The 22,921-nt window shown below is 50.5% G+C and overlaps 2 protein-coding genes across 6 annotated transcripts; one reads left to right on the top strand and one right to left on the bottom strand.

Annotated features, from left to right (window-relative positions):
* The first annotated feature begins 187 nt into the window (after positions 1-187).
* Positions 188-16,182, top strand: LOC101172658 (uncharacterized). 3 transcript variants are annotated; one of them, XM_078951954.1, is made up of 44 exons: positions 188-262; positions 2,330-2,603; positions 3,053-3,223; positions 3,365-3,521; positions 4,098-4,125; positions 4,328-4,427; positions 4,508-4,534; positions 5,466-5,489; positions 5,577-5,669; positions 5,742-5,805; positions 5,886-5,984; positions 6,551-6,694; positions 6,772-6,867; positions 6,946-7,064; positions 7,144-7,296; positions 7,377-7,550; positions 8,219-8,392; positions 8,461-8,575; positions 8,650-8,843; positions 8,921-9,042; positions 9,262-9,331; positions 9,398-9,558; positions 9,629-9,737; positions 9,808-9,939; positions 10,008-10,214; positions 10,301-10,438; positions 10,505-10,628; positions 10,780-10,951; positions 11,096-11,308; positions 11,423-11,567; positions 11,638-11,844; positions 12,004-12,108; positions 12,195-12,347; positions 12,580-12,828; positions 12,908-13,120; positions 13,201-13,413; positions 13,501-13,662; positions 13,751-13,879; positions 13,950-14,038; positions 14,539-14,662; positions 14,841-15,049; positions 15,124-15,232; positions 15,303-15,475; positions 15,856-16,182. In XM_078951954.1, exons 2-44 carry the CDS (start codon positions 2,439-2,441, stop codon positions 16,043-16,045), a joined length of 6,015 nt encoding a protein of 2,004 aa, XP_078808080.1. In that variant the 5' UTR covers positions 188-262; positions 2,330-2,438; the 3' UTR covers positions 16,046-16,182. The 3 variants fall into 3 exon arrangements, with proteins under 3 accessions (XP_078808080.1, XP_078808083.1, XP_078808082.1); XM_078951957.1 differs by having other exon boundaries at positions 15,685-15,869; XM_078951956.1 differs by lacking the exon at positions 4,508-4,534.
* A 190-nt stretch (positions 16,183-16,372) lies between these two features.
* nde1 (nudE neurodevelopment protein 1) lies at positions 16,373-22,921 on the bottom strand. 3 transcript variants are annotated; one of them, XM_078951958.1, is made up of 9 exons: positions 22,770-22,921; positions 22,017-22,128; positions 20,597-20,750; positions 19,230-19,378; positions 18,994-19,130; positions 18,596-18,850; positions 18,412-18,497; positions 18,166-18,311; positions 16,373-18,097 (listed from the first exon to the last, which is right to left on the bottom strand). In XM_078951958.1, exons 2-9 carry the CDS (start codon positions 22,091-22,093, stop codon positions 18,049-18,051), a joined length of 1,053 nt encoding a protein of 350 aa, XP_078808084.1. In that variant the 5' UTR covers positions 22,094-22,128; positions 22,770-22,921; the 3' UTR covers positions 16,373-18,048. The 3 variants fall into 3 exon arrangements, with proteins under 3 accessions (XP_078808084.1, XP_011476027.1, XP_011476028.1); XM_011477725.4 differs by having other exon boundaries at positions 22,654-22,815; XM_011477726.4 differs by lacking the exon at positions 22,770-22,921 and adding an exon at positions 22,240-22,682.

The following is a 22,921-nucleotide window of genomic DNA, read 5'->3' as shown; positions in this document are numbered from 1 at the left end:
AGCACCTGAAGCCCTGCCAGTCTCTGCGTAACAAACGGTCTTTTCGTTAGGGAAAAGCTGAGGCTCTTCATTTGCAAGCAGCCGGGTTCCGCCTCCTGTTATTGGCTGGATGGAGATGAAATGCAAACTTTGTGCAGAAGGGGGGTGGCGTCTGGTTTAAATAGCGTGGAGGGGGGCGCCCAGCATCACCTTCACCCTCCTGTCATCCACCTGACATAATATTTTCAACATCCTGGATTTCAGCATCATCTTAAACCGAACAGTAAGTATAGATGTTTTTGATTGACAGGTCAGTCTACATTTCTGTGTTGAATTCAAGCAGATTCATCTCCAGTTCCCTGATCTCTCAGTTAGAACGCCGTTTGTGTCAAAATGTTTTACTTTTAAGAAGCTAAACTTGTTTTGTTCTTTACTTTAACATTGATGTGTTTTGGTGGTAACTTGAGGACCAAAGCTGCAGTTCAAACCCTCAGTCTGCTGTGCTGAATGTTAGCGATGCTCAGGAAGCCACACAAGGACATGACCATTCACCGTTTTGGTGCAGACGGTAAGCTTGGTTGAACACCTGAGCTGCTGCACCTTATAAGGCGATGAGGTGCCGTTGGACCTCACAGACTCGGCTTTGGGTTCCCAACCCGCCAGCTGAGGAGGGTTAGCCAAACATGGGCATTCCAGCATGGCAGCTGTCCTGTCTGATGATAGGAGTTATCTGTGTGCTGATTTTCATGTTTTATTGCCGTCTGTCCAATGGGACGTCCCGGCAGCAGTCCAAGATGAGTCTGTGAGTATTTTCATAGCAAGCAGGGAAACGTGGGGATACTGTTATCAGCAGGATTCTTCGGAGCACTTTGGTAAAACTTTATGTAAATGAACGGAGCGGCGTACAGATGCAAAGCAGCTTTGTTTGTTTTATGGAGGCAAATTTGACCTCATCAAAGGGAAAACATTCAAAGCTTCGAGGATCCGATGAAACTTCCAACATTTGTTTTTTAGAGAAATCAGATTTGACCTTCTTTGGAAATTCAACATTTTGTTCTTTCCATTCAAACCCTGCTTTTGTTTGTTAGTATTACCAGATAGGGCCTTTATTTTGTAAAAAAAAGGAAAAGAGAAAGATTTTTTTATGGTTTTCTTTGATATACTTTGTTTTCCTAATTATTTTAATGAAGGAAATGACTGTCTTTGTGTTGCCGTGGTTACGTTCTCATCAGAGACTAACCAAACATCTAAGAAAGGAAGCAGAGGTCAGACTGGAGTTCAAATCTTTCCAGAGAACCTCGAGTCTGACCAAAGGGTTTGTCTGGGCATCGTAACTCTTTCCAAACATCTCCAGCAAGAGAAGCAGTCATCAAAAACTATAATCATTTGATAATTGGAGGCCTGTAAACTTCTTAATTTTGGCCATGGATTTAAACCCAAGCCAGAGAGAGAACTTATTTCTATTTCCCCTGGAGATGGTCAAGGCTCCAACAGAACCACATCATCTGCATAGAAGCAAGAATCCCGATGCCTTCAAATCAGAGGTCCTCTGTTGCTGTTCACTCTAGAACATGATCTCCATCAAAGTTGTAAACAGAATCAGTGACAAAGGGCAACCTGAGAGGAGCCCAAGACCCGCCAGAACAAGCTCCTCTTCTAGTGGTAATGAGAGCTGAATCTCTTTGTTAGGATGGTGTTTCCCAAACTTACAGGTCGCCATCCTTCTGTGCTCGCCCAAACTCACAGCTGCCACTGAGGCCACAGTTAATCTTGATGATAATCTCAAGCATGGGAACCCAGGAACCATGAGAGAGGAAGAATCACAAGACTGGAGTTTGGTTCAGGGACTGAATGGGAATTCTTGGGGAATTGACCAAAGTTTATCCAAAATCCACAAACTGTGAAGGTGTTTGTTCCTAAGAACCTGTGGCAGCAGGTAAAGATCTGCTCCATCATTCCTCATCCAGGAATGAACCTGAACCACTAAAGAGATTCAGCGGTTTGACCATGAAGTGGTTCAAAACGTCCTGATCTACTTTCTCGATAAGGAACCATTACCCCACTTTTCCAGGTAAAAGATGCCCCCAGACCTCCATGTGAGGCTGACCAGGTGTCAGTTTGTTGAGAGGGCCCCCATAGTCTGTCACTGGTTTGATTGAGCACCTTCCACACCAGGGACACTTCAGAATCTCTTTGGTTCTTCAGCAGCACTTGTTTTTCATCGTTTTTGAATTAATTCCAGTCCAGTTTCAGCACCTAGAAGCTTTATTCTGACCATCTTAGGTCTTGTGATGTTTTGATAAGTCTATCGTTCATCTCTGTTGTCTGAATGTCTGTGTGATGCCTTCAGGCTTGGAGTCGCATCGTGCTCAGAGGTTACATTGAGCCCCTCTGCAGACCCTGACATTAGCTCCGCCCCCTCCATCCCTCACACCAATCCAACTACCAACACTTCCAACATGGCGGATCTTTCTGCCGACGACAGCAAGTACCTCTTCCTGGGAAACGATTTCCACAGCAGTGGGGTGGCACAAGCCGACTGGGCGGCCAAGAAGATGGTGTGGGTGCCGTCAGAGAGGGAGGGGTTTGAGGCCGCCAGTATCAGGGAGGAGAAGGGCGAGCAGGTACTGACCACGCCCCAGATGTGGCACTTTTTCACCTAAGATTCCTGGAAAACTCATATCATAATTGTTTTTCTTCAAAAAGCAACACAAAATACTATTTTGTTCAATTGTTTCCTACTGTTCTAATCTTTCTAATTTTTCTAGTCACTGTGCTGCTTTTTCCTTTTTCCTATATGTATGTCAACCAGTGCTGTATGCGATGGAGATGTCAATTTCCATGCGGGAACCTCCCAAATGGATAACTAAAGTTGTCTATCTATCTATCTATCTATTTTATGTCCTCTTGATTAGTAGAGAAAAAAACATAGTCCAGTCAGGTTTTATCTAAATCCAACAAAAACTTCAATTCCCAGAGCCCCGCCCCTTCACATTTGGTGAGGGGGCGGGATATTGACATTGATCCTCCAGCAGGTCAGGATGGATTCATGCAGCCCGGGTTTCTTCTGCAGGTGCTGGTGGAACTCTCCAACGGTCAGAAGGTGACGGTGAGCAAAGACGACATCCAGAAAATGAACCCTCCCAAGTTCAGTAAAGTGGAAGACATGGCTGCTCTCACCTTCCTCAATGAAGCCTCAGTCCTTCAGAACCTACGAGAACGATATTTCTCCAGCCTGATCTACGTAAGGAACCTCCTTTCAGGCTTTTAGATTGGACCTAATTCCCTACCATCTCACTGTTCTTAGTAGGAAAAAAGAAGAGAACACATCTTTGACTTCTGAATGAAAGTTTTCTTACGCTTTTCTGCGCTCTGTCCTCCTCAGACATACTCTGGTTTATTCTGCGTGGTGGTCAACCCCTACAAGATGCTGCCCATCTACTCTGAAAAGATCATCGAAATGTACAAGGGCAAGAAGCGGCATGAGGTGCCGCCGCACATCTACTCCATCACGGACAACGCCTACAGGAACATGCTGCAGGGTAACGTGCTCCATGACTGTTCTGACACAAGTCTTCATTATTTCTTATTTTCTTGTAACTGAATTTGAAGCAGATTTGAGGATTTTTCTTCAAAAACTTTTATCGTCATATACATATACTTGTGAGCATCTCTGCTGCAGCCCAGAGGAAACGTTCGGTTGTTTCTGGAGGACAGAGCTGCCATTTATCACCCAGGTTCTTGCCACATGACTTTATAGTCTACATCCCATAATTATAAAACATTTTGATCTGTAGCCTTCAATCTTCAGGGTTATTGATCCCTTGGTCCACAGTACTCACAACATTGAAATACTTTAGAACGACAAAATAACATAAATAGCTGTCATTACAGCTACTAAAGCATTACCCACAATCCTCTGCTCAGTTTGACTCTGAAGGGTCCGGTGCTCAGCCATGAATGGAGCCCATCTGAGCAGAACCTCCTGCTGTTTTCAGACGTCTCTGTGAGAGAAATTGTTCCCTGAGCTACTTGGTTTAAGGCTGGTGTTCCCTCAGCGCTGACGTTTGTTCTGATGGGCTTCAGCTCAGGTTCTGCTCTCCTGTGTCTCCCCACAGATCGAGAGGATCAGTCCATTCTGTGCACGTGAGTCCACACCGTTTTCCATCAGAATTCTGAGAGTGGAGACAGAAGTGCCCTAAATGCTTCCATGTTTAGTGTTGATCAAATTGACTAAACCTCCAGAATATTCCTTTGGAGGAGGAAAGACAGATGCAAACTTGCAAAGGTGTCCGTTTTTAAGGCAAAGTAAATCTGATCAGGAGACCCGGTTCTGCTCCTCCTGTAGAGGCGAGTCTGGTGCCGGGAAGACCGAAAACACCAAGAAGGTCATTCAGTACCTGGCTGTCATCGCTTCCTCACACAAACCAAAGAAGGACATCAACCCCGTAAGTGCCCACGTTTGCACAGAAACATTGCGGTCGTGACGTTCTGATCCAACCTTAAGGCATAAATTCTGCCGTAACAGGATTCAGTGGCTGCAGCCGTGGTCAAGGTGAGGCCGGGTTCATGGCGAGTGTTTCTGCTGACGCCACTGGGGCTTCTGGTTTCACTGCTGACCTGCAAAAACCCAAACAAAAGCTCCTCGTTTTTGACAGTTAATTTAAAAAAATGAAGCTTATATGTAATGTAGAATCATTTATACTTCCTTCTGAATAGAATAGAATAGAATAGAATAGAATAGAATAGAATAGAATAGAATAGAATAGAATAGAATAGAATAGAATAGAATAGAATAGAATGCCTGGACAAAGAATGGCATTTAAAAACAGTTCCCTTGACTCTGGAGAATCAAACTATTTTCTTTAAGGGTTTAAAGTTTATTTATTTACTTTTTCGCATTGGGAAGCAGCAATTAACAGCAGCCAAGAAATTAGAAATAAAATCATAAAAATAAAAAAAAGAGAGCCAAATTTGATGCAGTGAGTTCTCCTGTGTTAAAAGTGGAGACATAAGACAATGAATAGAATAAAAAAGCAGATAAAAATATTCAAGAATCAGAAGGATCTCAGTGAAGGATGAGAGTTCACGACAGTGACAGTTTTTGTTCTGGCCGGTTTGGACCTGTAGCATCTCCCAGAAGACGGTTGAAAAGATCAAACTGGGAGGAGTTTTGTTCTTCAGGATGTTTGTGGAGTTGGTGGCGTTTTTTTGTGTTGTGTCGGTCGCCTTTTCTCTTCCCGTCAGCCTCTGAGCTTTTTAGGCGTTCCTGAAAATCAAAAACAGTCGTCAGGACTTGGTGAATCTTTATAATCAATAAGCCAATTTTCCATCAAGGACAACAGACGATTTTTATCTTCTGTGAGCTGCATGAATGGCGTGCTCCCTCCTTTTCTCTGGACGCTGCTTCCAATCCAGCTGACATGAACTCTGAGAGCTAATTATGTCCTGAGACGGTTTCTAACCAGACTGTTCTCTTCCTGCAGCAGCAGGCCGGGTCTCTGGCTTATGTGAGTGTTCAAAATCTTCTCTTTGTGCAGCACTGCATGTCCGTGTTCTCCCTCTTTTATGGGTAAACATTTGTTTTTGGGCCGCAGGGGGAGCTGGAAAAACAGCTGCTGCAGGCAAATCCCATCCTGGAGGCTTTTGGAAACGCAAAGACCATCAAGAACGACAACTCCTCACGCTTCGTAAGCACAGACAGATGAAAGCGGGAACCTTTGAGTTTCCGGTGGGTGAAAACCGGCTGCTGTCATCTGCAGGGGAAGTTCATCAAACTCAACTTTGACGTGTCCGGCTGTCTTGTTGGGGCGTTTATTGACACCTGTATCCTTTTTCTGGAAGCCAAATGTTTAGTTTTGACTTCTGTGGAAAAAATGATCCCAGTTTATTCCTGAACCAATCAGATCTGCTGGAAAAGTCTCGCTGCATCCGGCAGGCCAACACGGAGAGAGCCTTTCACATCTTCTACTACATGGTGTCTGGAGCCAAGGGCAAGATGAGGGGTGAGCCCCTCCCACAGAGGTTTAGGGAATAAAACACTTTCTTTTCTGCTTTTCTTGGTGGTCGAGAAGATCATTAACCTCCCTCTAGATCGTTTTGTTTGATTGATTTTTGACAATATTGTGTTCATAAAAGAATGTTCAAGTCAGATGAACAGCTGTTGAAATGATTTTTTCTTCAGAAAGGCAGCCCCAAGTTTGGAATTTGGGGGGGGGGGGGGGGGGGGGTTACTCTGCAGGGAATAATGAACCATTTATGGTCTAAAAGTTTTTAAAATATGTTCCACCAAATCACACTAGCTACCATTTACTTTTACCATTGTTGCTGCACCGCTACTGTCAGGTTGGGGGTGTGAGGGGCAGTAAGACAGTGTGTGGGGGGGGAGTGTAAACAGATGGGTGACAGGAAGTGGAGGCGGGCTAACATGCGCCAATAGTCCCTCCCACAACTCATAGGTGAATTTCTAATAAGCATTGGTGATGTGAGAAGTTCTTGGTGCTCAGAGATGCTTTGGCGTCTGAACATCGTGAAGCTGCAGTCTGTGTAACCATGGTAACTGTGTCTGCAGACGAGCTGCTGCTGGAGGACTTCAACAGCTACTCCTTCCTGATGGGGGGTCACGTGGAAATCCCCGGTCTGCAGGACGACGAGCTCTTTGAGGAGACCTTGGAGGCCATGGAGATCATGGGCTTCACCCAGGAGGAGAGATTAGGTTCTGGTAACCCTCTGTGGGCTCCAGCTGGTTTGTTCTGAGCTGACCGTTAGTTCTGCTCTTCCTCGCCCCTGCAGGAATGCTGAAGGTGGTCTCCACGGTGCTCCAGCTGGGAAACATCAGGTTTGAGAAGGAGAGGAACAACGAGCAGGCCACCATGCCCGACAACACTGGTAAGCCTCAAATTGATGAGACTATTCTTAACCCAGACCTTCCTGACGGCTCCCCCTGCACCCCGCCCCCAACCACAGCGGCCCAGAAGGTGTGCCACCTGCAGGGCATCAACGTGACCGACTTCAGCCGCGCCATCCTCACCCCAAAGATAAAGGTGGGGAGGGAGGTGGTGCAGAAGGCTCAGACGAAGCAGCAGGTATACTGCAGAACTGCCGTCCATCGGTGCCTGGGGCTCCTCCAGGTCAGGTTCTCATGAGTTCTTCCTTCACCTTCAGGCGGATTTCGCCGTGGAAGCCCTGGCTAAAGCCATGTACGAGCGCCTGTTTCGCTGGATCCTGGCCAGAGTCAACAAGACGCTGGACAAGAGTAAGAGGCAGTCCTCGTCCTTCCTGGGCATCCTGGACATCGCAGGCTTTGAGATTTTTGAGGTAAACTCAGGGAAAAAACAAACCCAAACATTTAAATGCTTCAGATTTCAGACTTTTTTCTCCTACATTGTCGTTTGCAGGACAATTCATTCGAGCAGCTTTGCATTAACTACACCAACGAGCGTCTGCAGCAGCTCTTCAACCACACCATGTTCATCATGGAGCAGGAGGAGTACAAGAGGGAGGGCATTGAGTGGAACTTCATCGACTTTGGCCTTGACCTGCAGCCCTGCATCGAGCTCATCGAGAGGCCGGTCAGCACCGCCGCAGACACAAACACACAACCAGCGACACGCAAATGCATTCATATTTTCATTCTTTTAACTAAAGCAAAGTTGGATGAGGAATAGCCGTTTAAAAAGAAAGGCGTGAAAGATTCAACACTTCAATAAATCACTCTGTAAAGTTTTTAGGAGAAGAGAAATGTCTTTCCTGTCAGCTGTCCTTTTCAATCAAAATGAACGGGTTCTAATTTGGTTCTGGTTCGTCTCCGTTGAAGAACCCTTCCTACTTTTCCCAGTAGACAAAGACACGGCGCCGTGTGTGTTGGTTCTGAAAAGTTCTGTTCTCCTCCTTCCAAACCTGTTCTGACCTCCACAGATGGACCATCATCTGCGGTTCTTAGGCTTAAAGCCCCTTAAGGACCACAGAACCAGAGAACATCGGACTCTCCTCCTTTTAGAAAACCTTTTGTAAAAACAGTGTTCTGACACCTGGTTTGGCAAAGGGTTGTGCTGGGGGGGGGCTCTTCAGAACCAGTCTTTAGAACCATGAGCTGCTGATTTGGAGGCGGAGCTAAAGAACGTCTCAAAGTCTTGGAAGGAGGGGCTAATGTGAACACTCACCTGTCCCTGCAACCTGAGCCCCACAGGAACCAAAGTTCCCCCCCGTCTGAGCGTGTCTGTGCTTCCACATCCTGCAGAACAACCCCCCCGGCATCCTGGCTCTGCTGGACGAGGAGTGCTGGTTCCCCAAAGCGACAGACACGACGTTCGTGGAGAAGCTGATGAACACCCACAGCGCTCACGCCAAGTTCTCCAAACCCAAACAGCACAAGGACAAGCTGATGTTCACGGTGCTGCACTACGCAGGAAAGGTGAGGATTGGTGAGGAAACTCAACCTGTGTGAGTCTGGAACCGTCACAAACCGTAGCCTCCCTCAAGGTGGACTACAACGCAGCGGATTGGCTGACCAAGAACATGGACCCTCTGAACGACAACGTGACGGCTCTGCTCAACAACTCCTCCAGCGGCTTCATCCAGGACCTCTGGAAGGACGGTCAGTGCTGCTGTTCCACACACACCTCTGTCCTCTGCAGCTTCACCCACTAAAGTCTTCGCGTTTCCTGTCAGTGGATCGAGTCGTGGGATTGGACACCATCAACAAAATGTCCCAGAGTTCCGTTCCCACGTCCACCAAATCCAAGAAGGGCATGTTTCGCACGGTGGGCCAGCTCTACAAGGAGTCTCTGGGCAAACTGATGGCGACTCTGCACAACACCCAGCCCAACTTCGTCCGCTGCATCATTCCCAACCACGAAAAGAGGGTAGGAGGTGGCCTCTGGGGAATGTCCTGCAAACCGTCTCCCGGTCCGCTCATGAGCTTCCTGCTGCCACCCTGCAGGCAGGAAAGATGGACGCCCACCTGGTTCTGGAGCAGCTGAGGTGCAACGGGGTTCTGGAGGGCATTCGGATCTGCAGACAGGGATTCCCGAATCGCATCGTGTTCCAGGAGTTCAGGCAGAGGTGGGGCAGCGTCCATTACTGTGTTTTCTGTAAAACCTGGAATGTCAGTTTTTTATTCGGAGGTGATGTTCAAGCAATCTTCTCCAGAGGATTCCATTTCTGTTGCGTCATCGAGCGGCTCCACTCGGGTCCTCGGGTTCGAGCCTGAAGCCCATCGCCGTTCTGGTGGTCGGCGGTCTTTGTTGTTGCTTTTCAGGACAGCTGCTGTGATGTTTGCAGGTATGAGATCCTGGCTGCAGGCTCCATCCCCAAAGGCTTCATGGATGGGAAACAGGCGTGCGGCCTGATGGTGAGCTGCACGGAGCGCACGTGTCCGCTGTGCGGACTGAACCTCAAACCTCCTCTCTTGTTTCAGGTGAAGCACCTGGATCTGGACCCCAATCTGTACCGAATCGGACAGAGCAAGATGTTCTTCAGGACAGGTGTTCTGGCCCAGCTGGAGGAGGAGCGGGACCTCAAGCTCACCGTGGTCATCATCGCCTTCCAGGCGCGAGCGTTAGGCTTCCTGGGTAGAAAGTAAGAGAGGTTTGGCGTGGAGAAACGTCCTGCCTGCTGCCGCCTCCTTCTGAGAAAACTCCTTCTGCAGGGCGTTCAGCAAACGTCAGCAGCAGCTGACCGCCATGAAGGTCATCCAGAGGAACTGCGCCTGTTACCTCAGACTCAGGAACTGGCAGTGGTGGAGGCTCTTCACCAAGGTTTCCTCCAGTCAAACGTCTGGATTAAAGATCTAAGAAGGTGCTCCCGTGTGACTCACCTGTGTTTCAGGTGAAGCCGCTGCTGCAGGTGACCCGGCAGGAGGAGGAAATGGGGCAAAAGGAGGAGGAGCTAAAAGCAGTCAGAGAAGCAGCTGCCAAAGCTGAAGCCGATCTGAAGGACATAACCCAGAAACACTCTCAGGTGACGCTGATTTTTGTGGTTCATCGATTGGGACAGATGTGAGGAGTGACAGGAACTCCTTTTTGCAGCTGGTGGAGGAGCAGGCGATGCTGGAGGCAAAGCTCCAGGCGGAGGCGGAGCTATACGCAGAGGCCGAAGACATGAGGGTTCGTCTGGAGGCCAAGAAGCAGGAGCTGGAGGAGGTGTTGCACGAGATGGAGGCCCGGCTGGAGGAGGAGGAGGAGCGCAGCATCTCCCTTCAGCAAGAGAAGAAGGAAATGGAGCAGGAGTTACAAGTCAGAGGGACTTTGATGGCTTAGCTCCCATCCATAGATGAGACAAAAAGCATTGCATTTTGGGTACATTTTGAGTGTCTCTGCAGCTGATGGAAGCCCACATCGTCCAGGAGGAGGATGCCCGGCAGAAGCTGCAGCTGGAGAAAGCTGCTGTGGAGGGGAGGGTGAAGAAGCTGGAGGAGAACCTCCTGCTCTCAGAGGATCAGAACAACAAACTCCAGAAGGTAGAATCAAAAGTCAGGATCCGCCTGCGAATCCTGGAGAACCTTCATGAACGCTCCTGTCTGCAGGAACGAAAGCTTCTGGAGGAGAGGCTGGCCGACATGAGCTCCAACCTGGCTGAGGAGGAGGAGAAGTCCAAAAACCTGAGCAAGCTGAAGAGCAAACACGAGTCCATGATCTCTGAGCTGGAGGGTCAGTCAGCAGGCAGTCACCTCCTTCAGTTTGGGACGTTTTAGAAAAAAACTGCAGAAAACAAACAAAGTTTTGTGTCAGAGAAACATTTGAAGTTCTGACAAAAGAATTCCAGCTGTGCTTTTGGTTCTTCGCTCTCCTGTCACTTCAGTGCGTCTGAAGAAGGAGGAGAAGACTCGTCAGGATGTGGAGAAGGCGAAGAGAAAGGTGGAGGCGGAGCTGGTTGACCTGCAGGAGCAACAAGCCGACCTTCAGGCGCAACTAGCCGAGCTCCGCGCTCAGCTGGCGGCTAAGGAGGAAGAGCTTCAGACCACACAGGCTTGGTGAGAGGAGACGCAGATGGAGAATTGATGCGTAGAAACGGTCCAGGTCAGAAACATCGTCTCATCTCCTGGAGCTTTCCTGGGTCCAGGACCAGAACCGTCTTCTGACGGACAGATAGTCATCGGTGATCTTCGTTTTCACAGTCTGGATGAGGAGAGCAGACAGCGGGGGGCGGCGCTGAAGCGGGTGCGGGATTTGGAGGCGTTGCTCGCAGAGCTGCAGGAGGACCTGGAGGCGGAGAAGGTGGCGAGAGGGAAAGCTGAGGCAGCCCGCAGAGACCTCGGGGAGGAGCTCAACAGTCTGCGTTCTGAGTTGGAGGACAGCCTGGACACCACTGCAGCTCAGCAGGAGCTCCGGTCTGTGAACCCAGTTTTCCCACATCCGTTCACTCAGAAGATCCTCCTGCAGGAGCCTTCACGGCTTTCTTCCTCTGAACTTCTCCCTGGTGCTTGGTCATGTGGTGTTGGCAGGGTGAAGCGTGAGCAGGAGATGGCCATGTTGAAGAAAGCCATGGAGGACGAGGGGCGGAGCCATGAGACTCAAATCCAGGAGCTCAGGCAGAAGCACGGCCAGGCCGTGGAGGAGCTCAGGGAGCATCTGGAGCAGGCCAAGAAGGTCTGCTCGCTGGAGGACAGCGCTGGCCGCTCATCCCAGATCACAGGATCACTCTCATGGTTGTTTCCAGGTCAGAGCTGCTCTGGAGAAAGCCAAGCAGGCTCTGGAGAAGGAGGCGGCAGATCTGAGCGCTGACCTCCGCGCCCTCAGCAGCACCAAGCAGGATGTGGAGCAGAAGAAGAAGAAGGTGGAGGCTCAGCTCAATGACCTGCAGCTGCGCTTCAGCGAGAGCGAGCGCCAGAGGAACGAACTGTCAGAGCGGGTCTCAAAGATGACTGTGAGTCTGGACCTTCATGACCATTAAGTCCCTCCTCTCAGACCTCCTCTGGACAGCAGTCTGCTGATGCAGCAGCTTCCATTATTAGCTTTTGAATCTGTACGACACGCGTTGATCACCCAAACATGGATGTAAGGAGCATCTGTTTCTCAATGCCAGGTGGAGCTGGACAGCGTGACGGGTCTGCTGAACGAGGCAGAGGGCAGGAACATCAAGCTGAGCAAAGAGGCCTCCAGCATCAGCTCCCAGCTTCAGGATGCTCAGGTGAAAGCCCCACAAAGACCAGAGCTCTCCACAGCTCATGGCCTTCATGCCTCAAGTACCAACTTCCCGAGGGGCTTCTGCTGCAGGAGCTGCTGTCAGAGGAGACGCGTCAGAAGCTGAATCTGTCTGGACGCCTCCGGCAGCTGGAGGAGGACAAGGGCTGCCTGATGGAGCAGCTGGAGGAGGAGATGGAGGCCAAACAGGCAGTGGAGAGGCAGGCCTCCAGCCTCAGTGTGCAGGTCAGTCATGCGGGCAGCTGGATTACGGGGGACATCTCATCTCATCAGCGGAGAAACTGCTCGTCTGAGCTCCTTAGCTTCAGAAATCCTAACCTGGGAACATTTTTCCCTAACATTAAGATGCTGATGTGAACTTGACCACAGGAAAAAGAAAACTCGCGCCAAATCTTTTTAGGATGCTGCTCACGTCAAAACACCATATTAACAAAGTGGTTGCTCCCTCATCTGTCAGCTGTCCGACCTCAAAAAGAGGCTGGAAGAGCTGTCGGCGGCCGTGGAGCTCCTGGAGGAGGGCAAGAAGCGGCTCCAGCGTGAGCTGGAGGCGGCCAGCGGCGACTACGAGGAGAAGGCCGCAGCCTACGACAAGCTGGAGAAGAGCCGCGGCCGGCTGCAGCAGGAGCTGGAGGACGTCCTGATGGACCTGGACTCCCAGCGGCAGCTCGTCTCCAACCTGGAGAAGAAGCAGAAGAAGTTCGACCAGGTTTGGAGGAGGATCCAGAGTGCAGGGACGACTGCTCAGCAGACTAAGAATCAGAGCTCCATCTGTTTGGTGCTCACAGATGCTGGCAGAGGAGCGAGCCGTGTCAGCCAAGTCTGCAGAGGAGCGGGATCGAGCGGAGGCAGAGCTGAGGGAGAAGGAGACAAAGGTGCTGGCTTTGATGAAGATGCTGGAGGACAAACAGGAGGCTCTTCAGGAGGCAGAGAGGACAGTGAAGGCCCTCCGGGTTGAGATGGAAGATCTGATCAGCTCCAAAGACGACGTGGGAAAAAGCGTAAGCCTCAGCTTCAGAGAAATGGAGGAGAAGATCTGCACTTTCATCTAAAGTTGGGCATTTTGTCTGATGTTTGTCAGGTCCATGACCTGGAGAGGGCAAAGCGAGGCCTGGAAGCCTTCGTGGAGGAGATGAAGACTCAGATGGAGGAGCTGGAGGACGAGCTGCAGGTGGCCGAAGACGCCAAGCTGCGCCTGGAGGTCAACAGTCAGGCTTTGAGGGCGCAGCACGAGCGTGAACTGCAGGCCCGCGAGGAGCAGGGCGAGGAGAAGAGGAGGCAGCTGCTCAAACAGGTGAAACCTCCTGCTTCCATGGTTGTCGTGCAAACATCTGAGGGCAGAGGACAACACACAAACATGGCTCCTGGTGACCTTTTTGAGGTGCGGGAACTGGAGGCGGAGCTGGAGGAGGAGAGGAAGCAGCGAACTCTGGCATCTGCAGCGAGGAAGAAGCTGGAGGGAGAGGTGAAGAACACGGAGGAGCAGCTGGAGGCCGCCAGCAGGGGGCGTGATGAGGCCCTCAAGCAGCTCCGCAAAAACCAGGTCAGAGCATCTGCAAGTGAAGGAACTCAGCAGCTTCTTTGCATCCTAAATTCGGACATATTAGAGTGATTCTTTGGTGTGCTTGCAGGGGCAGCTGAAAGAGCTGCACAGGGAGCTGGAGGAAGGTCGCGCAGCTCACAAGGAGATCCTGGCCTCCGCCAGGGAGGCGGAGCGCAGATGCAAGAATCTGGAGGCAGAAATCCTGCAGATGCAGGAAGTGAGTTCCGTCACCTCCGGGTTCAGTTCCTCCGGACTCCACTGATGTCCTCCTTCTGCCCTCCGTCCAGATGCTGGCTGCAGCTGAGAGAGCTCGAAAGCAGGCGGAGACGGAGAGAGACGAGCTGTCTGAGGAAGTGGCCGGGGGTTCCTCGGGGAGGTGATTGATCACCGTGGAGATGCAGAGCTTTATGAAAGGATTGGATGTCTTTAGGTTAAAGTTGGTGGGGTTATATCAGTGTGTGTGGGTGGGGGTATCAGGGGCAGGGGCATCTGCCACTGTATAATGAGAATCTGGTCACATGACCCCTTTAAGAATGACTTAAAGAAGGAAGGTCTCCAACACCCCACCGCCAACACAGATCAGTGACCGGTCACACCGTCCATGATGGGTCTTCATTTGGATTTAACGTAATTGTTTGGAAGTACTTGAACTAAAACGGCTTTCATGCTCATCAGGATCCAGAGGCGCAGTCAGAGAGGAGAATAGTGAAAATGATCTGATCCTTCGGTCCAGGACGGCTGCTGCTGTGGGACAGAATAAACTACAATTTAGTGAAGATTAGAGATAAGACAACCCAGAAGATCTCACGTTTTGGGTCCAAACTGCGACAGGACCTCTTCCCTGGTGGTTCTGTAACTCCTAACCTCCCCATCCAGGTCTCTGCTGTCAGACGAAAAACGTCGCCTGGAGGCCAAAATCAGTCAGCTGGAGGAGGAGCTGGAGGAGGAGCAGGCCAACGTGGAGACCCTGAATGAGCGGCTGAGGAAGAGCCAGCAGCTGGTCAGTTCTCACGCTTTCAGAGGAAGACCTTTTCCATTTCCTCTTCCTCCTTTAGGATGTTTGAAATGAGAGGAACTGCAAAGAGAGACGCCTCCGTCCAAATCTGCAGACCTGACCCTAAGAGCTTTGAGGGGTTCCCATGGATTCGCATCCTCATTGATGGTTTGTGGTGGTGCAGGTGGATCAGCTGGGAGCAGAGCTGACGGCAGAAAGAGCGTCCTCTCAGAACAGGGAGGGGTCCAGGCTGCAGCTGGAGAAACAAACCCGGGACCTGAAGGCCAAACTTCAGGACGTGGAGAGTCAGGCCCGCTCCAAGCTCAAGTCCTCCGTCGCTGCTCTGGAGGCCAAACTGAGGGAGGCGGAGGAGCAGCTGGAGGTGGAGAGCAGGTGAACATCAGCAGATGGCAGCAGAGTCCAGCTCTGGAGAAGACCACTAACAGACTCCAGTGTTCCACCTGCAGAGAGCGGCAAGCCAGCGCCAAGAATCTGCGCCAGAAGGAGAAGAAGCTGAAGGATCTGACCGCCCAAATGGAGGACGAGAGGAAGCAGGCCCAGGACTACAAAGACCAGGTAACCCTCGATGGGCCGGACGCTTCTCTGGATGATGCAGCACAGATTCCTTCTCACATTTTCCTCGCAGATGGAGAAGAGCAGCGCCCGCATGAAGCAGCTGAAACATCAGCTGGAGGAGGCAGAGGAGGAGGCGCAGCGAGTGGCGGCTGCACGCAGGAAACTGCAGAGGGAGCTGGACGAGGCGCTGGAGGCCAACGACGCTCTCAGCAGGGAGGTGTCCTCACTCAGGAGCAAACTGAGGTAATCTGGAGCCCCAACTTAAACTGTGGGGTCTGTAGAGGCAGAACTGTAAAGCACGGAGGTGGAGGCATGATGGTGAGGATGACTGACGGCTTTTAGAATGAGATCTTCTGCAACAAATATCTGATAAATCAGAGACAACCGAGATCCACTGTGACCTTAAACTCCTTCCTCCTGCTTCTGCCTGCTCCTCTTCCTCCTGTCTGCAGACACCTCTGAGCTTCGTCTTCCTCAGACCTGTCAGTTCTTCATCACTCTGATTACACCTGCTGTCCCTGTACGCTCCTCCTTTTTGGAAACCTGCTCCTGCCCCGCACCTCCTCACAATGCTCTTCCTCCTTTTCTTTCTGTTGCTCCTGATGTGGCGGGTGTCCCCCCAGGCGTGGAGGTGGGGAAGTGCTGACCAGCGGCCAACGGGTCGGCGGCGGTGGCAGCATCAGGAACTTTGGGGGGGGTGGCAGCACCACCTGCCGGTTGAAGGAGAACTCGATGGAGGAGGAGCTTAACTCCCCGTCTCCTCCCAACTACACGGGGGAGGAGGAGGAGTTCCCCCCCGCCACTGATGAGTGATGTCCATCAGCCTTTCCCCAGAAACATCACGGCAGTGAAAATCCTTTGAAGTTAAATTTGTTTAGATGGAATCAAAAGTTTAAAAATGAAAAAATGTGTTAGTTTGACAAATTTATGAAAAAAACACTTAATTTTGTTTTATTTATTAAGTTCAGTAAGTTAAAGGATAAGATTAATTAAAAATGTACTTCCTGTTTTAATGATGTCCTTCAAAATAAAAGCCCACTCATTTTACTCCTCAGATCCAAATGAGATGTGAATAAAGTGACCTCATGACCCCACAGCTTTGTGTCTGCAGCGTCTTCTGATGAACAACAGCAGTCGGTGGAGCTTTTTCTCAGCTTTATTGCTCTTTGAGGAGCATCAGAGCAGCACTGCAGGTGAAAAAGGACGGGAAACATCTGTAGCACTTCAGGTGACCTTTCCCATCTAAGTAAAAACGAAACAGAGCTCCAGGTGAAAGCATGGAAACACCCCCCCAGTCTAAACCAAACTCCATCCTGCGTCTGTGGAGGAACGTCCGACGCTCAAGAGTTCCTGCAGAAACATCCTCCCCATCCTCTTCTGGGGTGAAGCTTTCAGGAGGTCACCTGATCCTCCGGCCAGTTTAAAGGAGGACCCAAAGGCACCGAGGATCCGGGTCTTCGTCTCTGCCTCAGGCGGAGGTCCGGGTTTCCTTTTGGACTTTTGCTGCACATTTGTCATCAATGTAAATCAAACCAAGGCAGAAGTGTGTTTCCCACAGAATCAAATCAAATCTTTCTGATCTGCATCTTTGGAAGAAAATCCGGTCCACCCAAAGACCTGGAGGATGTGCAGTTGCTATAGTGACCTTTAAAGGGGCGGAGTCACAGATTCACATGTAATAAAAAACAGTCAAATATTTCTTAGAGGACGAACAAGAAAATGTGGCATCACAGTCACATGAATCTGAGTTGTTGGAGCAAATACAGTTTAACCAGAGGCTTAAATGTTCAGGTTTAAATAAAAATGTTCAGTAACTAAACAGCAGGTTCAGACTTTCAACAGGACGGCAGTTTGACTCGCTGAGTTACACAACAGAACACACAACTGAATCCGTCCTCAGAGGTTTTCATTCACCTGAAGGCAGCATGTGAAAGCCTGGACGGCCACTAGGGGGCAGCAGATCCTTAAAAGAGTCCGTTTTTAACTCCCAACAAAAATAAATAAACACACTTTTCCTCTAAACGTTAAGGTTTACCCCTTTCTGCTCCACGAAAACTAAATAAAACGTTACCACAATATGTGCAAAAACTATGAGATCCAGTTCTTCTGCAGTCAGTGGACGGAATTATCTGTACAAATCTATAAAACGACATTCATTTCATCTTTCCGTTGATGTAACCAGCAGCGCATGGATCCACATCAGCTGACTTCACTAAAGTGGCCTCCAGAAAAACACAAACGTTCACTTTGCTTTAGCTAAAAAAGAAAAGGGTTTGCACCAAAACTGTAGTGAGGTTCTGCACATTTACAGATAAGGAGGATTTTATCCAGAAAAACATCCTCTAGAAAGAGACACTAAAGCGTCTGAAATGAAGCATCACGGCGTCCGGAGCTCCCAGAAAAGTGACTCAAGGTTTGTGTTTTCTGTTCTTAGTGCGATCAAACTAATGTTCTTCCTCCCAGTAAACGTCTGCAACCTCCTACAGTTCACATTATCCTTCATATGTCTTATAGTCCGGCATCAAACCTGCAGAAATGAGACCCCCCCCCCCCCCCCCCCCACTCTACCTCTAAACTTTTGAGACGATAAAAATTCTTCTGTTGTCTTCATGCTGAAGGACGTGAGGAGGAGGAGGAGGAAGAGGGCACAACGTTCAAACTAAGTGCTAAACAGAAGCTGTGTTCATAAGTGGGCCAAACTCAAACATCTGGGGTTTCCGTGGCAACAGGCTCATCCCATCTCGGCTGCTCCTTGTAGAGGCGGGGCTCCCACACGTGGAGCGCCACCTCTGGACGGATGGGGCGGCGGGATGTTCTCACAGGAGCAGCTTGGATCCGGCGCCGAAGTCCAGCCTCTTCACTAGACTGAAGCAGAGAGGTGGGGGGTCAGGCGTGTTTTAGGGGGGGGCTGTGCGGCGGCAGACGCTCCTCACCTCCGGTTGTAGAGCCCGTTGGCGGGGTGGCTGTCGGGGGAGCCGCCCTGTCCAGCCGGCGCTCCCACTCCTCCGGGGGGGTTCCTGCGGGGGGCTGTCTGCTCCTGCACGTATTCCCGACACGACGTCAGCTTGGACTCCAGACTCTGAGCGACACACAAGGAAGCGGTTGGATTCCTCTAACGCCTGAGGAGGCTGTGAGCAGAGCTGAGATCACAAGGATCAGACGTCCCAGGACATTCTCACCCCGACTTTCCTCAGCAGTTCACCCACGATGTTCAGAGCCGAGATCCTGGCCGACATGGTGAGGGGCGTGGCTGAAAGGCTCTCACCTGGCAGACCAACACAAAGAGCCAGAAATCAGCGTCGGTTCAGGAACCAGCAGATAACACAGAAAGGTCACATCTGTTCTGGACAGAAGGGAACAGACCTCTGCTGGTGCAGGGCGCCGTCGTGGAAAAGTCCTCTGAGGAGGCGGTGGGTCTGGGCGGCGTGACGGTGGAGGATGGAGCTGACTTGGAGAAGGCGGTTTTATCCTCTGCTCTTCTGTCTGGGGGGGTCATAGGCGGGGTGGGCAGCCCGGTGGAGGTCGAGGGGGTCAAAGGGTCTTTGACGGAGCAGCTGAGCGACGGCTTCCTGTCCTGAACCTGCTGCTTCTGCTGCACGGCCAGCTCCTGCCTCAGGTCTGACACACAAACGCTGGTTAGTCTGGAGGAACGCCCACCAGCAGGAGGCGCCAGAGAGCAGCCCGGCTGTCTGACAGTCAGCTGAGAAGCTTTTCCTGTGTCTTTTTAGACAGAACAAGCACTGTTTCCTAAAGATCTGCACCTCTGGCCTCATCCTTCAGCCTCTGAACGGACTCCAGGAGGTTCTCCTTCTCGTCCAGCTCGCTCTCCAGGAAGGCGTTCCTCTCGATGACCTGGTTCATCCTCTGCTCAAAGTCCTCCAGAGACATGATGGTCGCCCTGGGAGACGGACAGACAAAGACGTTTCTAAAATCCGCTCACACGTATCCCAAACCTCGTTCTGTAATGGGTTTTCATCTCAGATGAAACCACCAGGACCTCTTGGTCCGCTCCAGGTCGTCGTTGGCCTGTTCCAGCTCTCGGATGTACTTCTGCAGCTGATCTCTGACGGCCGACGTCTCAGCCAGGTCCCCCTCCAGGCCGGAGATCTGCCGGCAGGCCTCAGAGTGCTGCGTCTCATACTTTTCCTGAGAGGTGAAGAAAAGAGAGATGAAGGCTGGAGAATGGACCTGTGCAGGAGAGCCGACAGGAGCTGAAGTGAGCTGAAGTATGACTCGGCAGGAGCAGCTGAAACCTCCTGAGCTGTAAACGTCCTGTTTCAGGAAATTCCAAAGATCTGCACAAAGACTCCTGGCAGTTCACAAAAATCCACCAGATAAGAGATAAGATCTGCTGTTCTTCTGTCTGGACTCGTAGAAGCAACAAGCATCCATTTTTATTCACAGCTGTTCTCTGTGAGGCTGGAGCTTCATGACTCAGAACCGCATTTCCCACAAACTACAAATGAACGACAAAGGACTACAAAAGCTTTGAAAGAGGACGGCAGAAACCCCCAGCTGAGTTCTGCTGTGAAGGTTCTTCGTCAGAACGCTGCTGGATGAAGATCATTCCATCACACCTGTTCTTCAGGTGAGCACAAACTGGGAATTTCCATCTTCGGTGCTTTGTCTGATGAGTCTGTGTGTTGTAGAGGAAAACAGGAAGTGGAAATCTACCACCAACAGCTGGAGCTGCGTCCGAATCTGGTCCTGTGGGAGGGTTTCTGCTTTAGGTTAGAAGGTCGAAGCCTTCCTCACGTCTGTGACGCAGCTTCAGAGGAAACCCTGTGTCCTTCTGCCTGCTCTTCATCAAGAAGATGTGGACGTCACAGACTCCAAACGGAGCCGTTCAAACCAGTTGGAGCCAACAAAGGGCGTGGAGCCGACGTCCTCATTGTCCTGCACAATGACCTGAAAGGGAGAGCTGAACACGAGTGGATGAGCGTGCACGCTCTCCACACAAACACAGTGAGCGAGCACACTCACTGTGTTTGTGTGGAGAGCGTGCACGCATACATGCAGCTCTTCTGTGTTTCTGCTCTTCTGTCCAAACAAAGCAGGAACCAACAACAAGCGGAGCGGCGCTGGGAGGGAGGAGCTGCCGTCTCCTCCAGACACAGAGGGAGTCGTCAGCTGCTCCTCTCCTCCTGAAAGGCTCCTCTGTTCGGAGCGTTTGTTGCAGCCGTGAAACTCCACTTTTATCAGCTGACGCACATGGAAAAATCCCCGTTTAAACCGCCGCTTCAGCGACTGAAATGCAAATTACAAAACGAAGATCTGACAGCGAAACGCCATGGAGGCTCGCAGACCTGCAGCCGCCGCCTGACGCCGCCGTGAGCGGCTGCAGCAGCTGCAGCTACAACAAACCTTGTAGTTTTCCAGCTCCGTGCGAAGGCGGTTGTTGGTGGCGAGCAGCTCGCGGTTTCGGGCCTCGCACTGCTTCAGCTCCGTCTCCAGCTCCGCCTCGTAGTCCCGACTCATCTGCTGAAACTCCTGCAGCTCCTCCCGAGCCTCCTCCGCGCTGCAGAACAGTCGGAGGATCCGGTTAGTTCACAAAAGTCGGGATCAGTGACAAACAGGAGGAAGTCTGTGGTCAGGAAAACAGATGGAGGTTTGGGGGAAGCGGGGAAGGTGGAGACCAAATGGCTCAACTGAATCTTTTCAGGGTTTTCTCTAGTTCTGAAGAATCAGCTGGAAGTTCATGCAGAAAGTTCTTTGCTGGAGCAGAAATGAGCCACTTTCAAAAGTCCAAACACAACCGTGAGAGTCGTATCAAACCGGAACATAAAAGAAAATGAAATGTCTGAACAGCACAGAGAGCAAACCAAAGATGAAGAAAAACACATTCAACTAAAATAAAACTGCGACTCTCACTGTGGAAACAGCCCTGAGCGATGACGCCGTTCTGGACTGAAGATAAGAACCATCAAAGTCCAGATCAGAGAAACGTCTCATGGAAAAGCAGAAACATCGAATCCATTTAAAGCTTCAGACCAAAACCTTCAATTCTGCAGCAGCAAACATGACAGAAGCAGCTTCATGTCTTCTAAATGTTTCCAAGGAGACGCCTCATTTCTTCAGGGTTCATTTTCCATCTGGAGTTTGATCAGAAAACATGTTTGAACCAAAGAAAAATGGAAAAGTGACAGTAGTTCTGCTCTTATCGACAAAGAGGAAGGTTTCCGACCTCAAAGCCAGAACCAATCTGTGACTTTTGAGTGTCGACATGATGTGAGACACGTAATGAACCCAAACCCAAAGGTTGATGGTCCTGATGATGTAACCAAGACCCCATTCCTGACTTCCGTCTCCTTTAGGGGGCGCTACAGCCGACTATCCCCCTCCATCCATCCCTCTCCTCTTTCCTCAGCATCCTTTCACTGCGCCTCCTCTCAACGTGTCCAAACGTCTCCACCTGCTTCCCTGCATTGATCTCCAGAACCTCCACCATGACCTGTTCCTCTGATGGATCCATTCCTGGTCCCAAACAGAACCTCCACGTCTTCTGAAACCGTCTTCTCCGCCTCTGCTCCCTGTAGCCTCACCGGCCCTCTGGAGTTCCTCTCATTTTCTCACAGAAACTCTGTCTGACCTTCACTTCTCCACCTTTCTCCATGTTCCTCCACCTGCTCCCACCCCCACTGACATCCTAACCCATCCTCTCCACAGAGGCTCCTCATCTGGACCTCATCCGTCTGTCCATCACCACACCTCTGGACATCAGCATCCAGGTGAAGGGACGACCAGAAATGATTCTGACAGAACCAGAATGCAGAAATGGACCCACGTCTGCTGGTGTCTGGCGGCCTGCTCCTTCCAGAACCGGAGCTCCTCCTCCGGGGACTCGAACTGCGGGTCTCCCATCTCCAGCTCGGACTGAGCCGGATCACCGCTAAACCCTGCGAACCCAAAATAAATAAATAAATAAATATTAATAATAAAAAACACAACAGATCAGAACCATTAAATTGATTCTGACAGCGTGAGAAACACCAAATACAAAAACTCACTGATGTCAAACAAACAGGAATGAAAAGTTTGAGCAAAAATGTAAATATGATGTGTCTGCGAAAGAAAAGAAAAAAGTTCGGGTCCTAAAAAAAACTGAAGTGAAGCGAAGTTTCTTTCAACTCAGCTGTTCGTAAAGTTTCTGTTAACCGAACCGAACCACCGGGGGAAATCTTTTCAACCGTTTCTGACACAAAAAAGTTGCTGCTAGCTTGATCGGCTAACGGAGTTCGGCGTTAACCGTTTAAATCCCGGCGGCTGAGCGGAACATCGCTGCCCCCGGTCCCGCATAAACCGACTCTTTCTAACGCAACATCCAAAACAAAAGTACCGAACCATAGCCCGCTGTCAAATTCACCCCAATCGCAATGTTTCCGCCGGTGAACTTAAACCTAAATAAACGGAAGAAAACTTGCCTGGAGTCGGAAAAGTTTCTCTCTGTTTCGTGAAGACGTCGAACAATGCGCGTCGCCATTAGTATTGTTCACACCCTCCAACCAATCACCAATCAGATGTTGTCTTCGCTCCTTACCGCTATTTGTCGAAAAACCTGTCAATCACAGCGACATGGGTGGCTCAAAGAGTTTCGTCCAATCAGAGATGGACGATGAGTTTGGGGGGCGGGGGGGGGGGGCGTTCATTGAGCCGCCGAGGTCTAGACTTCTTGACGGATCGCAGCAGACT

The sequence above is a fragment of the Oryzias latipes genome, chromosome 8 (genome assembly GCF_053564925.1).
Source record: "Oryzias latipes strain Hd-rR chromosome 8, Olatipes_Hd-rR_3.1".
Lineage (NCBI taxonomy): Eukaryota > Metazoa > Chordata > Actinopteri > Beloniformes > Adrianichthyidae > Oryzias > Oryzias latipes.
This window is presented reverse-complemented; position numbering and strand designations above follow the sequence as displayed.